This window comes from Piliocolobus tephrosceles, chromosome 20, assembly GCF_002776525.5.
Source record: "Piliocolobus tephrosceles isolate RC106 chromosome 20, ASM277652v3, whole genome shotgun sequence".
Classification (NCBI taxonomy): Eukaryota; Metazoa; Chordata; class Mammalia; order Primates; family Cercopithecidae; genus Piliocolobus; species Piliocolobus tephrosceles.
Window position 1 is genome coordinate 48,876,716 of NC_045453.1, and position 23,492 is coordinate 48,900,207.

The 23,492-nt window shown below is 45.5% G+C and overlaps 1 protein-coding gene across 1 annotated transcript in view; it reads right to left on the reverse strand.

The window, feature by feature from the left end:
* Positions 1–4,033: 4,033 nt before the first annotated feature.
* The window catches only part of ISM1 (isthmin 1), a 77,991-nt gene continuing 58,532 nt past the window's right edge, over positions 4,034–23,492 (reverse strand). Inside the window, exons 4-6 of the mRNA XM_023217844.2 lie at positions 15,470–15,613; positions 11,960–12,049; positions 4,034–5,738 (exon numbers count right to left, since the gene is read on the reverse strand). Coding sequence (XP_023073612.1) covers positions 5,221–5,738; positions 11,960–12,049; positions 15,470–15,613 — 752 coding nt within the window. The 3' untranslated portion in view covers positions 4,034–5,220. The remainder of the gene's footprint in view (positions 5,739–11,959; positions 12,050–15,469; positions 15,614–23,492) is intronic.

Consider the following 23,492-nt stretch of genomic DNA (forward strand, 5'->3'; position numbering starts at 1 on the left):
GGTGAGGGAGTTGGGGTATTCATTGACCAATGAGTGGAGTCTTAGGGGTTTACTGATTCCCCCAAGGTCACCAAACAGTTGACTGACAGGCAGTCAGTCTGTTGACTCCCAGCACTTCCAGCCTTCTGTGCAAGCCCAATGGGTTCCACAGATGATGGGAAAAGGCATTAGGCAAAGACATGCGGGAGCTGCTGCTTGAAAGTTTCGATGGTTTGAACAGATATGGAAAGTGCTGAGGGGATGCTTGAGACAGCAAAAGCACTGGACAACAGGTAGTTTGGACAGGTGGACTTATCCCAATTTGTAGATAAGGAAACTGGGGTCCAGCTTAGCACTATAGTACAATGTGGAAGACAGCAGGGGAGTGAGAAAGATCTCTCCCCTTGACCACCCACTTTGGGTTCGCCCAGAGCCTCTTCTGCCACCTTTCTTTCCTGCCTTGTGGAATGGGTAGTTGGCAGAGACTGAGTGGGTGCTCATACAGCCCATCTCTGCTTCCTGGACCCCTTGTCTGGACTTCATTTCCCAGCCTCCCTTGCAGAAGGATGTGTCATGTAGAAGAGCTGAGGAGAGTGACTAGAAGTGATGGACAGTACTTCACTGCTGAACCCACAAAAAACTTTACAAGTTTTCTCCCTGCTTTCTACCTTTTGAACAGACTGGGATTGAAATGACCTCAGGGCATCCTAGAGAGTCACACCTTGATGGTGGCAGAGCCACAAGATGGAAGGAGTCTGGGTCCCTGGGTTGTCACTTAGAGGTGGGCCACTTGGCTAGAAACATACTCTTCAGAGTTTTTTTAGGTTAAGTCACTGTGATTTTGAGGATTATTTGTTACAGTAACCAGCATCACCTTAAATAATGTAACATCACACATGTGTGATCAAAAAACTTGTCTTTATATCACTTACCATAATCTCAGATTCTCCACTTATTTACTTATCCACTGTCTACTGTCCAAGAGGAGGGACTTTGATTTGTACACCACTGGATCCCTGGCATCTGGCATATGTATATGCTCAATAAATATCTGGCAAATGACTAAAGGCCAATGTATTAACTTGTCCGACAACTCCCAGCAAGCAAGTGAGAGACTCAGGATTGGAGTCCAGGCCCACTGAACCCTCAAACTGTTAAGCCTTCTGCACATTGCCTGACTATGTATGCCAGGTGCAGTGCTGGAACCTGGGCATGTAGGAAGGTTAGGTGCCTATTAGGTTGTCCCTGAGGTCTACCTAACACGCAGCAGTTAGCACAGGGCTTATGTGTGGTGGGAAAAGCAGACCCATCTTTATTCTCATCCATGGATCAGGCTATCTTTTAGAAATGTTGAGCTTTGTGACTTACCCAACCTGAGCAAGGGCTCAGCTATAGAACCACAAAATCCTCTTATGGACTATGAGATAACTGAGCAAAATACATAAAGCCAGATCCTCTTTGAACAATCTAAGCAAAGGCAGTGAGTCAGAAAAGAATGAATCCAGCAGAACTTGGGATGAGTTAGGAGGAGAGGACAGCACAGGTGTTAGGTTTAAGAGCCTGGGCTTTGGTGATCAGACACTGCTGGCTTCAAGGAGCTCTGTCATTTACCAAGTGGTCTGACCTTGGGCAAGTTAGTTAACCTTGTTGGACTTCTTTTCCTTATCTATAAACTGGATGTAATAATGCTGGTCTCCTGTGGTAAAATGATTAACACAGAGACACAAAGTGTGTGCTCAGAAGATGGTGGCTTGTATAGTACCTGTTCTTTAATCCCTGGTGTTAAAACAGAGAACTCTACCCTCTTGGCCACTAAGATATAAAGACTGAGGTGCTTGGGAGGCTACAATCATGGTGGTTACATGAACTGGGTCCCAAGAGAAAGCTATAGGCTGCCCGGACCTCTCCTCTACCCTTCCCATGTGCAGCCACTAGAGGGCCTTGGGCATCTCTGTTTACCACTGTTGTGTTCAGATGTGGCACCCAGGATGCCCAGTGAATTACTAGGGCTCTCTTTCCAGGGGAAGGCAAAAGAGCAGTGCACTCAAAGAGAAACATTTGAGCAGCTACTGACGGGTCATATTTACAAGGGCTGCAATGAGACTGCAGACATCTTACTCTGCTGCAGGCAAACCTGACCCTTGAGCAGACAATCTACTGCCCACTGAGTGAACTGCCTGGGGTTGCCTTAGCACCAGCTTGGGGCCTTGTGTTGAATGAGATAAGGGTCTCCTTGTCTTATTAGACAACCGAGGCAGTGAGGTCTTGATTTCTGAAGATCACTCATTGGCCCACTAAAGCATTGGGACTGAAAATGAGCTCATCCTAATAGAGGTGGATTATAGTTTAGCAAATTTCCAGAGGTTTGGAACCATCTGATGATGCATGGGAGACCAGGGCATTCTCAGTAGCCGGAGTCCTGGAGCCCTCCACTCCAATTCACCCCACCTTCCAACTCTCATTTCATTAGGTCAGCAAGGTCTGATATTAAAGCAAATAGCTCACATGGAAAGCATTGCTCACATCAGTCGTTTTCACCGTAGTATGAAAGCTCTCTGTTCTCTTTGAGATTTCTTTCTAAATACTTAACAAAAACACCGTAGACATGGCTCCATAACTTGCCACTCTTGTTCCTCTGCTCATCCCCTTAAACTCCCAGTTTTCAGAAAACACCAAGTACTTTCCTATTTCCTTGCCTTTCTCCATACTATTTTCTTATTACAAATACACCCACTTCCCCTTGCTCTTTTATGCTTTATAAAATCCCACTCCTTCATTAGAACCAACAGATACTTCCCTGATTTCTGTCTCTATTTCTTCATAGTACTTTGTGCTTACCCTTAACAAAACACATCAGAGGGTTTTGTCCTATACATATTTGTCTCCTCATCATCCAGTTGAGCTGTTCATGTGAATAATCTCCAGCCTTTGCTTGAATACCTGTCCTGACAGGATACTCACAACCTCAAAGGCAATGCATTCCATTGCCAGCTAATTCTCTTTGTGAAAACATTTCCTCAGTATTAGAATACAAATCTATTTGCCCGATACATGGACCCACTGATTCTCCTTACTAGTTCAGTTCATCTGTAGCACAAAATTGCTTCAGATGTGAATAAGGCTTCTCATTCCATGATGAGACACAGATCTTAAATATAAATATTCTGAGAGTGGGCAATACCTTCTAAGGTGTAAAGTGTAAATGGCTGGGCATCATGGCTCATGCTTGTAATCCCAACGCTTTGGGAGGTCAAGGCAGGCAGATCACTTGAGGCCAGGAGTTTGAGACCAGTCTGGCCAACATGGTGAAACCTTGTCTCTCCTAAAAATACAAGAGTTCGCCGGGCATGGTGGCACATGCCTGTAATCCCAGCTACTTGGGAGGCTGAGGCAGGAGAATGGCTTGAACTCAGGAGGCGGAAGTTGCACTGAGTCCAGATCACGCCACTGCACTCCAGCTTGGGGGACAGAGTGAGACAGTCTCAAAAAAAAAAAAAAAAAAAAAAAAGTGTAAATGACTGGTAAAAAATTTTCTGTAAGAATAGAATTGTATCAGGATAACTTAAGGGTGAGGTTAGGAATACCAAAGATACGAGGAATATAAGGACTTCAAAAATATGCTACAGTAGAAAGAATACTAGGCTAGGAAATGAAAGATAGGTCCAATGTCTTTATGTTTTCTGAGCTTTGGTTTTCTCACTGGGAAAAGGAATACTTTGCATGATAAGTAGTTCCACTTATGACTGTAATTGCAGAATTTTCTGTGGAAGTGGCCCTGCTCATCTGGGCTGTCTTAAGCCTTTGTTCTGGATTGGCTTCCTTAGGTCTGGGCGGGCAAAAAGTCACACATGTGTCAATGGGCCTCAGCCTCCTGGGGGTTGGGTAGACATTCTTGGTGCCAAAGATACCATGACTTACACCACCCACAATCATGTTAATCAATTAATGAGCCTTTTATTCCCACCTGGGTTGCAATTTTCTTTCCCCTACCTTGAAGTCTTGCTTCACCCGGGCTATTTATCGCATTTGTATCATAAATGAAGGATGCAGGTAACACATTTTATTATGATTTTATTATATACTCTCTTTTACTAGAATTTTGCAAAGTAAAATATTGAATAAGAACCAACTTCATTTTTCCTAAGTTCCACCCTATAGGACCAGGTCATATTAACAATTGCTTGATGCATAATAATCCGTGACTCAATAAATACTTTACAAAAATAATGCAGTTTTTTTTCTTTTCTTAAAACATAAAAATTAAGATTCCCCAGATTGACCCTCCCCCTCTTTCATATTTATTTATTTGGAATATATTGGTGGAGGAAAAAAATTGTTAAAATAGTATTAAAAGAGGTGAAATGAGGTCCATTATCTTTTTCCCATTTGTTTTGTTGTTTTCCTTTGGAAAAGTGCTACTTCCTGTTTTCACATCTGAACTTAGCTGCAGTCTTCTGAACCTACTAAGACAGGAGCAGAAATTCTACTGTTTTGGGGCCGTTTAGCAGAATGATAGCATTATGATAATACTGACCTTTTATTTTAAAGCCTATTTAAAATCAGTCCTCAGCTTTGTCCCTAAAATACCATATTCCCTACCCAGTCTGAAGAAGAGACTTTTGGAATCTGAGACTCCAGCAAGGTGCCTCATGACTAAATAACATTTGGTTTAAAGTGGGCGTTTACATGTTTTGATATATTTCTATTGCATTATTTTTAAAGAAATAAATTCCAAAATTCCCTTTCTCTTCCACTTCCCTAAGTCTCTTTCTTTCTGATCTCTCACAGAAGAGATTAGTTTCACCACAACTCCAGAGAAAAGGTTACACTTAAGTCACATTTGTATTAAATAAGTTATATATAAAAACTGCTTATAACGTTTACAACCTCAGTCTCTTTCCCCCTTAGCCTCTCTTGGAAACTCTGGATCCGGGTGTGAATTGAGTTGCACCCACTGTGGCTTCCAGGTTCTTCTTCTGGCTTCCAAGTGGTCCCCATCCTTCTGCCCACATCGCTCCCCGGGGGTACTTTCAAGGAACTCTGCAGATGGCGAGGGCGGCTTCACAAGGCAGTCCCCGGGCGTGGCGCACGCCCCTAGCGTAATGTATGAGAAATACTCATGGGGTATATACAAATATACACGACCGCGGCTAAGAAGGTCTCGGCGCCAGTCGGCAGGTCAGTGCGGCGCGTGTGCGCTCCAGAACCAGAGGTGGCGTCCTCCATCTCATCCCAGTCTCTTTAATACTCCCTGGCCTCTTGGAACTGCTTGATGTAGTCCTCATCCGAGGGGCTCTCTGTGCACTTCTGTCCGTTGTTGGGAGGCCGAGCCTCGTTATATCTGCTCCAGTCACCCTTGCAGATAATCCAGGGCAGGACGTCCACCTTGTAGTGGAGCTCCGCGGAGAACTCGGTGCTGATGAGGTTGGGCGTGCCCGCCCCCTTGCCCCTGGTGATGAGCTGCATGTTGTCGCCATAGCAGCAGTGCTGCGCCGCCAGCGTGGTGCTCTCCAGGGACAGCATGGAGCGGATGCAGTACCGGGCCGTGGGCTTGTAGATCTCCAGCTTCTCCTTGGGCCCACTGGCGTCCTTCCAGCGGAAGTCCTTGCGCTTGATGCGGTCGAAGATGTCAGCCGTGCTGTAGGCTACTTCAGTGGGGTAGGAGCAGGGGCAGCTGGGCAGGTCATTCATCACCTTGTGCATGTACTTCTTTAAGAACTCGCTTTTGCAGCTCATCCAGCGCTCACAGCTGTCTGTGTCTGGAAAAGGCCAAAGAGAAACCCTCTTACCGCATGCACAACCGGCCCACAGGAGGTGCTTCAAGGGGCATGTTACACCAGGCTGCTCCTGAGGGCCCGCAGGAGGACACTAAAGTCAACAACTCCTTTCCTAGAGCCAGAGACCCCTGCAGCCCCCTGGAACCATCAGAGGTGGATGGCGGTTCTCACGTCCCTCGAACTTGGGAACTTCGTTATTCACAAGACTTCCTCTAAATGCCCCGCTTTATATTATAAAATTTTCAGACACACAGAAAAGTAGAGAATATTTTTATACAATGACTACCCATATTTCATCACCTGGATTTAACTATCATTATATTTGCTTTATCTTTTTAAAAAATTGTGTGGAAACACATATTACTCCTAAATTTTAGTAAGCATCTACAAAAAAGAGGATATTTTCCTAAATAATCATGACCCGATTATCACTCCTAACTAACTTAAGAATTCAGAATTACTGGAATCTCCCCTCTAAATAAGTGATGAGGCCAGGCGTGGTGGCACATGCCTGTAATCCCAGCACTTTGGGAGGCTGAGGCGGGCGGATCATCTTAAAACACTGAGGTCAGGAGTTTGAGACCAGCCTGGCCAACAAAGTGAAACCCCGTCTCTACTAAAATTACAAAATATTAGCCAGGCATTGTGGCACGTGCCTGTAATCCTAGCTACTCAGGAGGCTGAGGCAGGAGAATCACTTGAACCTGGGAGGCAGAAGGTTGCAGTGAGCTGAGATTGTGCCACTGGACTCCAGCCTGAGCAATAGAGCAAGACTCTGTCTCAATAAATAAATAAATAAATAATAAAAATAAAAAATAAAAATATAAAGAAATAAGTGATGATGTGATGGAAAAGGCCCCAAAGGAAGATTTGTAGGACTCAGTTTTGATTTTGCCACACACAGACTGGTTCCCCCAACCTCTTAATCTGAGGCATATAACTATCACTGACTGCAAATTCACAGGGCAAGGTGCCTCAAAGAGGAAGGAGCCTGGGGCACTTGCTTTTAGGGATCTTAAGATTTGGGTCACAGGCCAGCGACCTGTAGGCCTGGGTCAAAATGTAGCCCCAGAGGGGTTGTGTTTGGTTCTTTCAGTATTAAAAATAATTGATTGGTTGCCAATATGTAAGAATTAGTTATTTCAATTATAAATGTGTATCTGTGGTTTTATCTGAAAAACCAAAAGATTGATCTATGCTGGTCCTGCATTCTCCCATGGGAACAAATGATCCTGTGAACAGGTGAATGGTGACCCCTCCATGGACAGGGCCGAAGGTCCCCAGCTCAGCACAGCTCCTACTTGATCCTTTCATTTATGGGTGATCTCTCGGTCCCTCAGTCATCTGATTCCAGGACCTCAGGTTTAGTGTCCTAGTTTGGGTTACCCCAGACCCTGAGACAAAAAGATTCCAGTGAAAATGATTTTTTGGGGAAGTGATTTCAGGAAACAGAGGCAGGGGAGCAGGGGAATTAGACAGAGAAGAGAGAGCAGTTAATACAGGGTGTGGAGCAAACAAGTAACCACTGTAAAGAACTGGTTACTTCTACTGGGATCTGGGAAGCCTCATGCCTCAGCATTTTCCTATCTGAAACAATGTTAAACTTTACCCAAGTCCTGTGATCCTGGAAACAGTGAAGATTGGGAGCCCCCAGCCCTTCTGCATTCTGGAAAACAGCTTACTGCAGAGAACCCCCTTTCCCCATAGGACTTAGAAAAGACTCACGGATGTCTGCTTTGTTCACCTGTGACAAGGCCAGAAGCACAAATTCCCTTTCTTTGCCTCAAAAACTGCTTGTCCTCACTGATTAATCAGAAGAAAATGCATCTTTTTTTGGTGGGGTGGGGAGGGTTGTGGATGGAGTCTCACTCTGTCACCCAGGCTAGAGTGCAGTGGCACGATCTCAGCTCACTGCAACCTCTGCTGCCCGGCTTCAAGCAATTATCCTGCCTCAGCCTCCCGAGTAGATGGGAATACAGGCACCTGACATTGTACCTGGCTAATTTTTGTATTTTTAGTAGAGACGGGGTTTCACCATGTTGGTCAGGTTGGTCTTGAACTCCTGATCTCATGATCCATTCGCCTCAAACTCCCAAAGTGCTGGGATTACAGGTGTGAGCCACTGCGCCTGGCTGACAAAATGTATCTTAACCAAACTTTGATGAAGCTTCTCTCCTTCACCCAGTTCCCAGGACTTTGGCCCACCCTCAGCCTAAACCAGCACAGTCTCTCCTGAAGGATCCCTTTTGGAAAGAGGCTGGCTTCAGGGTAGAGCATTCTCCAATCTACTATCTGATCACGCCACCCTTTCATCTCGCTTTCCCTTACTTACTTCTCTATAAAAGGAAACGCTCCTTGCCTAACCCTTGAGATGCCTGCAGATCTTCTGGTCACATCGTTCATCCCACTGCAGTAATACGGAGATAACATCCCCCGCCTCCCTGCAATAATCCTTTGAATAAAGCCTCTCCTTACTGAGTCTAGATTTGTTTTTATTGATGGGGATCTGAGTTTTTATCCACCGGCTCCCATTCATCACCAACAGGGGACTGGTCCTGGACTTCCAGCTAGGAATGCCCTGTGCATTCATGCGCAGCTGGGCTCCGGAACAGAGAAAGACCTCAGGCAAAGGCACACAGGGGTTGTCAGTTAGAGGTGCAAGGACATGCTGTGGGTGGAGGGAATGAGGGCTGGTCACCGGCAGCCCAGTGAGTGGGCGGGTCATCTGCCCCAGTGAGCTGCGGTGGGTAAGATGAGGCATATCTAAGGAAGCCAACAGTGGTGGAATGTGGGGTGCGTTAAAGGAGGCAAAGGCAAAAAGCCCCAGGGGTGTCCAAAAATGCAAGGTCATTTCTAACAGGGGAAGTCAGGGTTGCTTCAAGGAGCATGTGACACCAGGTTGCTCCTAGGCCATGTCAGGGCTATGTGACAGCCACAAGTGTCCTGCTCAGAGCTCCCATAAGGGAACCTGCTGTGGGTGCTTTGTTGACTGGCAGCCTCCAGGTTGCACCTTTGGATCTATCGTGATTTGAACATCAAGGCCCTATCTGCCCTCTGGCTGCTCTTGGCCAATGGCTGAGCATGGTAGGGGAACCGCCCGACAAGGGTCTCCTCCAACAGGCAACTTTGCTGGGATTCCCCATCAGCATGGCTGAGCCTGCCTTGCTTTGTTTTGTAGGAGTCAGGCCTGCACCTTGGTCCGAAAGCTCTCCCTGCCTAGTCCTGCTGCCTTGCTCTTTATCTTTTCTGGGCGTTTCCTCAAAAAATCTCTTGCATGTCTAATCCCATCATGGTGTCTGGGTCTTGGAAATGTCTAATGGACACAGACTGCAACAGCATAGATGGAGGAAGGGCAAGCGAAGGATCTCCAGGTAAGCGTTCATTGTGCAAACTAAGGTTATGCAGGAAAAAATCTGTTGGGGATGTCTGGGGCTGAGGCATGACATGTTCAGTTTCATGGCAGCAGAAGGTATAGGAATATAAGCTTGTTAGTGTCAGATCATGGCGGTCTTGTTCAGTTTAGGCTGGTTCAGCGGGTACTAGGGAGCCACGGAAAGTTTGTAAATGATAGTGAGCTATTAACTGAGCTGTGCAGTAAGAAAATGAATTCAGAGCCGATAACGACCGGGAGGGTCCAGGTGAAATACTCTGGGAGGAAAGAGCAGCTGGGATCAGAAGAGGTCAGAGAGTTACAGCTGCCAGGCCTTGGTGGCTGGTGGACTTTGGAGTAAAGAGAGGAAGACATCAGCAGTGACTCCAGCTCTGACCCAGGAGCCTGGGAGGCTGATGGCGTTGTGGGTGGAAATCACATGGTTAGGATGAGGGGCAGCTTGCAAGAGGGCTCTGGGCACTTGTCAGGGAAACGAGAAAGAGAAAAATGGGGCACATCTTATGAACTCAGAAAGGCCTGGCGAAAGGCAAAGTGTGGGATCGCATGCTGAACAGCCCGGGATTGAATTGCAACTCAACTTTCAGGAGCTCTGCGACTTGAGGGAGGTATTTTACCTTGCTGTGCTTCGGTTTTCTCATCTCTAATTTGGGCATAAAAATAGCACTTGTCTCAGAAAGTTGCAGAGAGGATTAAGTGGGAGGGAACCTAGAGGGTGCACCCAACAGTGTCTAGGTGCTGCCAGCTGGGATAGGCTGTGACTGTGGCCTCCTCTCTGAGCAGTCATTGACAAAATGAAAGTTCAATCCTTCCACTCTGCTTGTACCTTTGCAAGCAGTCCCTCACCAAAGGCCCCTCAGTTACCTAAGTTGAGTGTGCCATGTTCTTTCCTGCCTGGACCCTGACTGAGACACCATGTCTACTCAGCTCTGGTGTCCTTAGCCACATGCCAATGTGGCCTTGTGCATCTGGGCTGTGTTCTGCAAAACAGCTAGATGCTGCCTGCCTGTGGGGTGTGATATGAAGAGGCCTGAGAAACTTTCTGCCTCAGAAGAATGCCTTTAAGGTTCTACCACTTTATGTCAAAGTCTTGCCTTTAAAGTCGTTTCTATTTTTCAATCAAATGCATTGTATTTGCTGATGGTTCCTGTTAAATGCATTTGATCATATGTATGTGAAGGGATTGGAGGGGTGAGGTGAAGGCCCTCGTGACACTGAATTTCCAAACTGCATCCAGTTTGGCTCATAGACATCTCTGATTAGATTTGTTTTTAAAATAAATTTCTATCAAGCATTAAAAAGTTAAGATGTAATCTGGCAAAATCAAGATTTCAGGTCTCTCTTAGAAACCCAGAACACGGCAATACTGGGTGGGTCCTCATTCCATAGTGACCACATCATGGCCGACCCTTTGGATAAAGCTCTTCATTTTGTCACAGACTTTACCATTCTCTACTGCCCCCGACACTGTAGCTGTTTCATTTTCTTTTCTTTCTTTCTTTCTTTCCTTCCTTCCTTCCTTCCTTCCTTCCTTCCTTCCTTCCTTCCTTCCTTCCTTCCTTCCTTCCTTCTCTCTCTCTCTTTCTCTCTCTCTCTCTTTCTCTCTTTCTTTCTTTCTGATGGAGTTTTGCTCTTGTTGCCTAGGCTGGAGTTCAGTGGCGCGATCTTGGCTCACTGCAACCTCTGCCTCCTGGATTCAATGATTCTCCTGCCTCAGCCTCCAGAGTAGCTGGCGTTACAGGCGCCTGCCACCATGCCCAGCTAATTTTTATATTTTCAGTAGAGATGGGGTTTCACCATGTTGGCCAGGCTGGTCTCGAACTCCTGGCCTCTGGCCTCAGGTGATCCACCTGCCTCGGTCTCCCAAAGTGCTGGGATTACAGGCGTGAGTCCTGTGCCCAGACTCATTTTCTTTTCATCATAGTGCTAGAACCATTATTTTCCTCCAGACTTTCTTTTTGTCTTTCCTTTTATTCTAGATTTGTTCTACTTGGATGCTTACCTGACCCCATTACCTGACCCCAATAGGCATTTGAGGAACATTTTTTGTTCACCAAATCAGCTCCCAAATAGCTGGGCTATGAAAAAAAAGGACTCAGGACTGCTAAATTTTGGCTGAGGAGGCAGGGCAGATGTGAAGCAGCTAAGTAAGAACTTTTGGGTGGCTAAAAGATATGGGGTAGAAGGAATTTTACCCTTCTACAATCCTTAAGTACATAGAGAAGCACATGAAGCTATTTTTAAAAAGTAAGCTTGCACCTTGCACCTGAAGAGTCACTTTCCATTTTGTTTGCTTCACATTTATTGCATTTGCTCTAGCATTTTCTAGTGGACAAGTAGCAGAATGTACCAAAGGTTTATGAAAAATGCTTGCAGGGGATGGAGGTGCAACATTTTGAGAAAATTCCCTCTTCCCCTCCCTCCCTCCCTCTGCTGGAGAACTGAGGGCACCATTTCTTGATTTTCTTGAGGACACCCAATGAAGGCTGAGTAAGAACAGATTCCATGTGACTTGAGCCCCTGCTATGGGCTTATTCTGTGCTAAGAGGAGAGATGGGCCCCATCTGCCTCTGGCTGTGAAGACTGCATAGAGAGCAGAGTGAACCCAGAAGCGCTCGGTCCAGTGGAGGAGGCTCAGGACTGTTTTCTCTTGCTTGAAGTATATTCAGCAAGCAAGACACATGCTGGGAGCACTGGACCCCAGAAAAGGAAAATGAAACATTTACGTGGATCCAAGGATGGCACTGCAAAGGCAAAAGGAATCTCCGAGGCACTAAGTCAATCTTTGGATTAAAAAAGAAAAACATCTTCTTACCAACTTCAAACAGTTTGGTGGCATTAAACTCCTCACTTCCCGCAAGCAGACTTACTTCGGTGGCAGCTGTCCTAAAAGTGTCTTCAATTCCTAAACACAGACAAGAGCTCATTTTTCCATCATTATATGGAAAGTTATCTCCCCCCCCAACAATAACAAAATAAATACACCCGAACAAAGCCTTTTTTGTATTCATTACTACTCACGGGCAGAAACTTGCCAACAGAGGAAACAGTAAAAAGCAGGTAGTAGTGCAGAAACTATATTAAAACCCAAGATACACTGGCAGCATGAAATCAGATCCAAATGTGCCTGAATGAGTCCTTAGGAACTCACTCACTGGGCCCGCGGATGGGGATTTGGGCAGTGGGGGACACATGCCAGCATGGTGTCAGGGTGATGAACTAAACCAGAGGCAATAGAACGTAGTGGTTAATATCTTGTTCTTAATGACTGACTGTGAGAGTTGAAATCATTACTAGCCACGTGACCTTGGGGTAGCCAGTGAACTTTTGTGTGCCTCAGTTTTTACATCTGTACGTGGGGAGAACAAATTGCCCTACCTCCTAGAGTTGAAATAATGAAATGAGTTGGTGTAAAGAAAGTACTTAGAGCAGTAAGTGGGAAGTGTTAGGTGATAGTTTTCCCTTGAATATCTGTCTTGCTCTTTCTTTGTCTAGCTCACTGAAGATGCTACAATGCATAGCCAAGAAGAGTTAGCTCATATTCTAGGACATTGTTGATGATGCTTCGGAAAGAAAAAGCTGGGCTTCCCATAATTTGCTCTGAGGAACTGAACCCAGCTCTATTCAAACTTACTGGCTCACCCAAATGGCCACCCCTAACCAAGCTTCCTTTACAAGCAGGAATCCGGTGCAAGCTAAAGCAATAAGAAGAGGAGGGAGTGAGGCGCTGTGGTAACATTTGCTAGTGAGCCTTGGACTTCCCTGCTGGTTTCCCTGACTTGATTTCCTTTAAGGAGCTCTCTGATTTTATGTGAGGCACCTCAAACTTATTTGCAGGGCTGACCTACAGGACAAACTTTTACAGTGTAATAACTGCTAGGCCAGGGGGACTTTGCCCCATGAGTCTTTCCAGGAAAGCTGGGAATCAACGAATCAAACAAGGAAAGAGATCCTGGAAAAGGAAATCCTTCATGTTCCAAGGGAGCCCAGAAAAGCTGCAATAGCCAGGAACTGGGAGGCAGAAAGGATGGAAGGAGGGTGAGGACAGACGAGAAGAAAAGGTGTGAAGAGGGCTCCTGGTCACACTGCTCTCCGCGGTGACAGAAAACAGGAAGGAAACATTTGTAAATGGAGGCAGAGGGGAGCCTTCCCCTGACAAGGTACCTAAACCTACCACTTTGAGTCTGGATGGGAGCTCTGGAAGAGAAAACAACAGGCAAGCCCCCAAACCTTGACTTCAAATGCTGTCTGTGTCCATTGACAGCATTGGCTGATTCCAATACCCTTCTCTTGGTAAAGACCAAAGAGTTTAATGATTAAGAATATTAACTCTGTAATCAGACTGTCCGGATTCAAATTCCAGGTTGATCACTTGCTGTCTGTGTGACTCCAGGCAAGTTAATGCCTCAGTTTCTACAGCTGTCAAATGGATACAATTGTAAATACCTATTTCATTAAGTTATTGTGAAAACTAAACAAAATAATACCTATAAGGACTTTAGCCATTTGCTTGACACTTAAGTACTCAAAATATCTTCTTCGTCATCTATTTTATTTTTTCTTCTTCACCTTTATTGTCATTTTCTTTTGCATCATCTTTTTACCTTCATCATCTTCTTTTACTTCATATTCTTCTTCTCTTTTTCATTTCCTTCCTGTTTCCCTCTCCGTCCTCCTCATATTGTTATTATTTATTGCTTTTTTCTATACATCCAGATTCCACCCACCAGGCTTCCAGCTCAGCTTATCCTAATGAGCATGAGAAAGTCAGGAAAAGCACCGTAATGGTTGCTCCACTGTTTTGAAATCCATCTGCATGGCTGACATGGAGCCAGAACCGCCACTTCTTGCATTTCAGCCCCGTTTTCTACATGTCCCCTTTTGCTAACATACACATTCATTCCAATCTGATTCTTCCTCCCTCTCCTCAGAAACGCCTTTGTGCTTTCATTTGTCCTTTGTTCCAAATGTCTCTGGTTGGAGAACAGAGTGTCTAGAGGTAGAAAAAGGAAGTCTGGGGTGCGGGGATCAGATTTTCTGTCTCTGAAATTTTTTTCAGCCGAAGCCATTTGGAATGTGTGGTTTCTTGAAAGGCTCTAAGATATTATTTTAGGCTGGTATTCTACCTGGCAATGGGAAATACACAGTAAGACTATACACCAGGAGTTACTCAGCTTTTTTGTCAAGGGTCAGAGGGTAAATATTTTAGGTTTTGTGGGTCACATATGGTCTTGGTTGCAGCTTCCTCCTCCTTTTCCTCCTCCTTCCCTCCTCCTTCTCCTCCTTTTTCTCCTCCTCCTTCTCCTTCTCTTCCTCCATGCCCTTCTCCTTTTATTCTTCTTCCTCCTCCTTCTCTTTCTTATTCTCTCCACAACACTTTAAAAATGTATGGGACACACAAAAACAGTTCTCGAGCCAGACCTGGCCATAGTTTGACAACCACTGCTACAGTCAATCACAATTATTGTTGACTCTCAACATGACCTCTCACCAAGTGTGCAATTAGTTTAGTTTTTGAAGCACTGACAACGCAGTATAAAGTGATAGCTGACTACCAAGATGCCCCAGGTTGTGCTCCTGGGAGCCTTTGGCAACTCTCTGGTATGGAACTGTGTCTTTTTCCTGTAGATGGCTGTCAAGCCTCTCATCGTGGCTTCCTCATCAGACCATGAGTGTCTGCCTTCTGTTTCTCTTCAAGGCACAACAAATCCCACATCAAAAACCCAGTCTAACCAGAGTCCCTCCTCTAAATTAAATAAGTACAATGCGGCATTGTCTTTTAGGTCACGGCCACTGTAATTGTGCATAAGACTCAGAAAATCCATTCAGCTCATCAATTACCTCCTGACTCACTCTGGTCAGAAGTCTTATTAGAAAAGTGGTTACATCTTGGCTCACGCCTATAATCCCAGCACTTTGGGAGGCCGAGGCGGGCAGATCACAAGGTCAGGAATTTGAGACCAGCCTGGCCAACATGGTGAAACCGCTTCTCTACTTAAAAAAATACAAAAATTAGCTGGCCATGGTGGTGTATGCCTGTAATCCCAGCTACTCAGGAGGCTGAGGCAGGGATTTGCTGAGGCAGGGAATTGCTTGAACCCAGGAGGCGGAGGTTGCAGTGAGCCGAGATTGTGCCACTGTAGTCCAGCCTGGGTGACAGACAGAGACTCCATCTCAGAAACAAACAAACAAAAACAACAACAGCAACCACCACAACAAAAGAAAAGTAGTTACATCTTTTAAAAAGACAATTTTACTAAGTTTTTAATAATACATTAAAAAGCTTTCCCCTTGAACTTGGAGCTACACACTCAGGCGAACGCACCTGGACAGTTTGGACGGTCACAGGTCCTCGATTCCGTTGCAGTGCATGCGTAGCCACAAGACCGGGTCCGTTTCTGGTTGCCGTTCCCGCAGCTGACACTGCAGACAGACCAGAGACTCCAGTCACCCTCACCATCTGTGGAATCTGGAAGAGAGCCAGGGAGATGCTCATCAACTTTGGCCAAAGAGTCTCCCAATCTCCCCATCAAGCAGCCTGTCAATTATTCACTTCTATCATTCTTGCTGTGGGAGGGGGTTGCTGGAGAGGACTTTTAAGCTGGAGCTAAAAGGTTTATGGCTCCAGTGCTCATTTAGGGATCAGCTTTGTGACAGCAAGGAGGTTTTGGGCACTGTGGTGATCCGTACATCCCTAGAAGGTGCCCAGAAAATGCTTACTGAGAATGCATATGTTTGCGCAGCATGGGATAATATGCTAGGCAGATTCCAAGGGTAACCACCCTCAGTTCCTTCCCTCTCTGTGCTTATAGCCTCTCATTGACATATAGAGAGAAAGAGAGAGAGAGGAGAACCTATTTTCTCTAGAACCTGGGCTGGCCTTGACCTTAAGGTCTGGCAGCTTCTGGCTTTTGCTGTGGGGAATCCAGTTACTGTGAAAGAGGCTCATGCCAGACCTGTGAATTATGGGGCATCACGTGGAAAGAGAGGAACCACATGAAGGACCACGGAGACACCACACATGTGAGCAAAGCCTTCTCAAGCCTTCTGGCCATTCCCAGTGGACAGCTGAATGCAGCTGGTGCCATCAGGAGCACAGTACCTACCCAGTGGCCCTGTCTGAACTCTTGAGCCACAGGATCATGATAAATAATAAACGGTTGTTGTTTTAAGCCACCAACTTTGGGATACTTTGTTCCGTGTAGCAATAGATTACTGATACATTAATGGTGAAGCTAGAAATCATCCCTCAAGGTCATTACTCAACATCCATCCAGTGAATACCTATTGAACCCTTTTTGTATGTCAGGCACAATTCTAGGTATATGAGATACACTAGTAAGTACAACTTTCAAAGATCCCTGCCCTGGAGGAACTAATATTTTACTGAGAAAAGAGAAACACTCATCAATAAACACAAAAAATAAGTGAATTAGATGGCATGTTAGAAATTGATGAGTGCTGTGCAAAAAGGAAAAGTAGGCCAGGAAATAGGGGCCTTGGGCATGAGAGGTGTGGGAGAGGTTGGTACCCTATTGATATGGTTTGGCTCTGTCTCCCTGTCTCCCCACCCAAATCTCACCTTGAATTGTAATAATTCCTATGTGTCAAGAGCGGGGCCAGCTGGAGATAACTGAATCATGGGGGCAGTTTCCCCATGCTCTTTTCGTGGCGGTGAATAAGTCCCACGAGATCTGATGGTTTTATAAATGAGAGTTCCCCTGCACAAGCTCTCTCTTGCCTGTCACCATGTAAGACATCCCTTTGCTCTTCCTTTGCCATCTGCCATGATTGTGAGGTCTCCCCAGCCATGTGCAACTGTGAGTCCATTAAATCTCTTTCCTTTATAAATTACCCAGTCTCGGGTACGTCTTTATGAGCAGTATGAGAATAGACTAATACACCTGTCAAACTGAGTTCCTCTTACCAAAAGTAAAGTCCTGGAGCGGTAGGATGCCTGGTTCAAGGTCACTGGTTGACAGAAGGGAAAGCAGGGCTCTAGCACCAAGCCCTTTCTCTCTAAAGCATGATTCTTTCTGCAGCACCTCTGCTCTGTGACAGTTTCTCCTGGTTTATCTTCCTACAGCCTTGGGGCCTCTGCTGGTGCCAAGTGTGGAGCTAAAGGCATGCCCCTTGCCGGGAGGGAGTGCCCTCTGTTCATAGCAGGTTGTGGCGATTGTTATTACATAGGCCTGGCAGGAATGTAGTCTACACATGCTTCTACCTGAACTGTGGGCTCGTGCCAGCCTTCCAGGCTGTTGTTTACGTGGCGTTCACTCTGAACATGCCTCAGGGAAACCCAGAGCTGTGGAGCCTCCTCAGTCCACTAAGCGGTATTGGAGAAGTGGGGTGGTGGGGGGTGGATTTCATGGTTGTGGCCTCCTCCCTAACTCTGAGTGGAGAGCTTGCTCCCATCTCATCTGCCCCTGGGGCCCCATCTATTTTCCTCCCGATCCCCCAAAAAAGAATTTTTCTGAACTTTGATTTTTCTACTAAGAAATGGTTTTGCAACCACACAGCTAAGCAGATATTTGAAACTACTGCTCTGTGTCAGGAGATTGGGCTGCCTTCCCTGGCATTAGCTTCTTTCATCTCCACCATCTCTTATTAGGCATCACACAGAAGGACTGGAGAGACAAGTTGCTTCTGGATGGAGAAACCACTGTGGTAGGGGCAGTCACTGTTCCCACTGAGAACGTTGCAGTCCACTGTCTCTCTGTCACCTCCCCAAGAGCACCAGAGAGGTGCCTGGAACAAGCCACAATTGCACACTTGTCAGAGAAGCATCCAGGTGAAGCGGGTCATATGCACATGAGCACATACCCAGTCACATCCTGCACGTACCACTGAGGCCAGATTTTGTTAAAGGGAATAACAGCTAAAAAAAGTCAAAAGTAAAGATTATAATGTTTTTTATTCATAAAAACGGAAAGTGAGTAAGTCAGAAGAAGTCTTATTAAATCCTCTAGGGAGAGTTTGCATCACCTGTGGGGTGGGTACCAGCATAAGACATAACACACTGATGCCAAGTAGTGTCCTTGGCTTTGCAAAAGCAAAGGGACCTCCACTATCCAGAAATCTCATGCAGCCTTGCCTCTCCATTATTGCAATCAGCAAATTTGGAGAGACATCACCCCTGAGTTTTGAGATTTTAGCATTAAACTCTCTATAAGACTTGTGTTGGAATCCCTGCATGAGGTGATTTCTTGTTATAGTTTCTTGGACCTAAATTATTAAACATTAATATTGTGTCAGACTGTGTGAAAAATCATGCCCATAATTCCTCTTTCTAAATCCATTCCCTTGGCTACTCCCCTCTCAGGCTGATTCCAGGATGGGCCACATGACTTGCTTTGGCCAATGGGATAATAGCAAATAGGATGCCAGCTGAGGTATACAAAGTGCCCATGCATTCCCTCTTGATGCAGGGAACTCTTCCACCAAGCGTGAAGGGCCTAGGCTAGCCTCCTGGAGCAGGAGGGGCCAGTGGAGAGAGGCCCCAGCCATGTCAATACAGCATCTACACAGCTGGGCACCCCTCGTTGTGAGTGAGGCCAGCCTAAACCATCCAGCCCCAGCCAAGCCAGACCAGACCAGACCAGACCAGACCAGACCAGACCAGACCAGACCAGAAGAGTCCAGACAACCCATGGATTCGTGAGAGAGAGAACTCTTTCACTCCTTTAATTTTGTGGGTGGCTTTTCTTTCTTCACCCCACCCACCCTTTTTTTTTTCTTTTTTTGGCTGTTTCAGAGTTTCACTCTGTCACCCAGGCTGGAGTACAGTGGCACCATCATGGCTCACTGCAGCCCTGAACTCCTCAGCTCAAGCAATCCTCTTGCCTCAGCCTCCTGAGTAGCTGGGACTACAGGCATGTGCCAACATGCCTGGCCAAGGTTCTCAAAAAATTTTTGTAGAGATGAGGTTGTTGTCCAGGCTAGCCTTGAAATCCTGGCCTCAGGCAATCCTCCTGCCTTGGCCTCCCAAAGTGCTGGGATTACAGACATGCGTCACCATGCCTGGCCTGGGGGTGGTTTTCTAAGCAGCAAAAGCTAACTGTTACAAATACCCCATAAAATCCTCCCTAAAATATGCTCTCTAGACAGCTGCCAGACTCTGAAGCCGTTAAGGATTTATGATTGCAGTAAGTGGCTTTCTCCACGTCTTTATTTTAAATGCTCACAAAGCCATTTTATTTCCAAACTTTTTTTTCATATGGGTCCCCCAAAGTCAGGCATAGAACTCGCCATGTGGTTAATTATTTCTATTGAGGCTGGCAATGAAGTGAAACTGCCTCCTAGGAAGAAGTGTGTATGTGAGCTCACTCCCCTGAAGCTTTCACAGCACATGGGCCCACATCAACGTCCCGGCAAAGACCCTCCTCTTGGGGATTTCTATTTGTTTAATGTCTTCAAAGAACAGAAAGGGAATTTCTGACAGGTACAAATCATTGAGGGCAGTGCTCCTTTCTGCTATAATAAAACAAGCCTGTTCTCAGTTGCTCACCTACCAGGGGCCACTGCTCAGAGCAGAAAATCAATGTGAGCAGCTATAATCGCAAATATAATGACAACGGCAGGAAAAAACAGCTCCTGGGAGCATTTATATGGTGCTTTGACAGCCACTGGCTGTGACATCAAATAACTCAAGGAGGAAACAAAACTATCCTGAGTGCAGTGGGCTGAGAGCTGGGTTTCAAGGATGCCGCTGGAGTTTTAAAGTAGTCTTTTCATAGTTTCAGGGCACTAGAGTTCTGTGGGCCGGTCACAGTGGTGGGGCAACTGAAGTGACTTGGGTCTTGACTTGGCCACTAGTAAACCTGCACCATTAATCCAAGATGACAGTGTCTAAGTAATCCAAGATTACTGAGGGCCTGCTTTAACCAGCTGCCCTGTCTATCTACTGATTTAACTCCTACAATAACCCTGTGAGGTAGGTGGAAACATCATCTTTTTATGGACAAGGAGACTGAGGCTCAGAGAGGTTAGGGTACTTGCCTAAGGTCACACAGCTCAAACTTGGCTGAGCTGGAATTAGATCTAATTTCTGTCTGCTCCCGCCATATCCTGTTCCATAGCTTGGTGTTATTCTAGCAGTTTTGATTATGGCCCAAGTTGCTCTGTCTTTAAGATACCCACTTACATGGCCATAATTCAACATTATAAAGAAAAACAACTGAAAAAAAAATCACTGAAATCTTCTATTAAGATAGGATCACGACCAGTTAGAGAATTTCAAAGAACTGAGTCCTAACCCAGGTAACGATAAGCAGTACCTATGTAATTTTATTATGTGGGCTATTCTAAACAGTTCCAGAAATGGTAGACTACTGTTAGACAAAAAAATATATATATATTTATTTGGAACTCTCTCTTTGCCCTGGATACTCCAAGTATCTACACAGAAAGGATTTAAAATGCAGCATCTCAAACACATACTTTCCACAGTTGAGCCGACTCACAGCATCACCACATGTGTTTTCATCATCACAAGTGAGGTCTGTCTTCTGTTGTGTACTTTGTAATTTATTCTACAGATGCCATTGTATCCTATATGTATTTCACCTAGGATTTTTAGAAATACTCCTTGCGGACAAATATTTAAATTCTTACTAAAAATTCTACCTTCAAAACTCTGAGATCTATCTCCTCCATGAAGGCCAGCTCCTGTGGCAATTTTAGCCTGTCTCCGACGAGGCTGCGAGCCCCAAGATACAGTGACTTGCACTACTTTGCTGTTGCATGAACCTCTCCTTCCTGGGTGATATGTTCTCTTTCTGTTTCCTGCACAACAGCACCCAATATAGGGACAAATACTTAGAAATTGCTCCAAGTTTCCTGTTGACTGCAATAAAAGTGGGTCTGTGGGATAAAAATCCCAGCACTTTTGGAGGCTGAGGTGGGAGGACTGCTTGAGCACAGGAGTTGGAGGCTTTGGTGAGCTCTGATCACACTGCTGCACTCCAGCCTGGGCAACAGGGCGAGACCCAGGTCTTAAAAAATAAATAAATAAATAAAGAAAAATAAAGAAAACAGAAAGAAAAGGGGAATTCTCAGTTTATCTGATGCTGTATGGAATTCTGGAAAAGATGAATTCCAGAATGTGACTATCCTGGGACGCAATGATCACTCATTCATTCATTCTGCCAAATGCTACTAAGCACCTACAATGGGTATAGAGTTTTGCTACTCAAAGTGTGGTCGGAGGGCCAGCAGTCTCAGTTTCACCCAGGCTTCTGCCCTTTTCTTACACCTCCTGCATCGAAAGTGCATTTTAACAAGCCGCTGGGGCTATTCACGTATGAAAGTCTGAGAAGCACTGCTTTAGAGGTACCGTACAGAACACGACTTTATTTATAAAGCAGCAATCCCGATGTCCAGTCTAATGATGGGGAAGATACTAGGAAGTGCTTTGAAATAATACAGGATGGGAGCTTCTCCATGGCCCAGGCATGCTGTGAGCTCCTGAGGTGGGGAGCTCAATGGTACTCTAGGTCTAGGAGGCTGGGGGTGCGGGTGGCTGAGGTAGCCACAGTAATTGCCGTAGAGCAAATTCTAGCCTCAAGATGGAAATAGAGGGGGTGTTCTTAATGCTCATAAATTCAGCAAACTGTACTCTGTAAAGGCTTTAGATTAAAAAGTTGTTTCTAGTGGTGGTCTTCAAACTTCAGTGTGCAAGAGAATCATCTGGTGACCCTGATTGAAAAAGGAAAGAAACAAAGACACAAACAACAACGGACTCCAGGTGTCACTTCTAGACCTTCTCATTCAGGAGATGGAAAGCAGTGGCCTTCAACCTGGGCTTAACACTGAAGTCATCCTTGGAGCTTTAAAAGACAACGATGCCTGGGACTCATCCCCAGAGATCCCAATTCACCTGGTTTGGGGAGAGGTCTAGGCATTGGGATTTTAAACAATTCTCCAGGTGAGTATAATGAGCAACCAAGGTGGAGAACCATTCATCTCAAACAGAGGTGCTCAATGCAGCAGAGTGCCTGGGGGGCTTGTTCAAACAGATTTCTGGGTCCTATTCCAGAGTGTCTGACTCAGTAGGTGTGGAGTCAGGCTTGAAACATTTGCATTTCCACGTGATGCTAGTGGTGCTGGTTCTGGGGGCCACACTTTGAGGTATATAGGGAAAGGGTTGCGGCCCAAGATTGGCATTTGTAAACATGCAGCTGAATGATTCTGATGCCAGGTGTCTGAGCTCTACTCTCAGAAACAATGTTCTGTGTGGGCTGGGCAAACAGGTGAAGCCACAAAAGCTGTGCAATGTCAGGCTGGCATCAAGCAGTCCTCTGTGCTTCTCTCATTCAATGGCACTGATCTTTTCCTCCCATTCCTATCTTCCAACCTAAGCACTCATTTCTAGATCCTTCTGCTGTCCTAAAGGGTGTGCGACTTTTTTCCCCAGAAAGGCAGAATTGTATAGTGGTCAAGAGGACAGATTCTGGACCCAGACTGCCTGGGGTGAGTCTCAGGTCTTAGCCCTCCAGGTTAAGTTGCTTAAGTTTTCCAGGCTTTCGCTTTCCCATCTGTAAAGTGCAGTATCTGCCTCAGAGAGCTGATTAAATGAAATAATATATGTGAAATGCCATGAACAGGGACTAGTGCATGGTAAGTACTATTTAAATGTTGGCTATTATCCCAAGTCCTTCCTCTTGGAAAGCAGATAACTCGACTTCCTTTGGGAAAGGTGAAGGTTTCATGAGCCCGCTGGCTGGAAGGGATATAGAGTTTTCTTTCTGTTACCCTAGCATTTGATGTATATCTCTACCATGGCACTATTTTGCTCTATTGTTTAATTTTCTCCCTTGATCCACAGATTGGTGAGATCTGTTCTGGGGACAAACTATGCCTTGCTCATTTTTGTTCCCAGCATAGTGCTGGACACAACATTTGCCCTTAATAAATGTTGGTTGAACAACTGATGATGTGGCAAAATAATATTTTTGTTTTGCTGATTTGGAAGTTGCTTAGAATTCCCTATTAATGAGAAAAAATGAGTCTCTAATACACAACTGGTCTATCTGTTGAAAAATGGGGATAAAGGTTAGCATGTAAATGGTACAAGACAAGTCATCCTCTTCATACACTGCTCACTCCAAAGTCCACATCGTGAAGCCACAAGAAAAGCATGATGATGGGTGCATTTGTAAGACATTAAATATTCTTATAACAAACTGCCTGATTCCCCACTAAATCTGGCCAGATGCTTGCTAAATTGGTTTCCTCTTTTTCTTGGACACACATAGAACACATTTCCCAGCCTCCCTTGCACCAAGGTGGGACATGTGACCAGGTCTTCCCAACAGAATTTCAGTAGATCTGATGTGTGTCACCTCCAG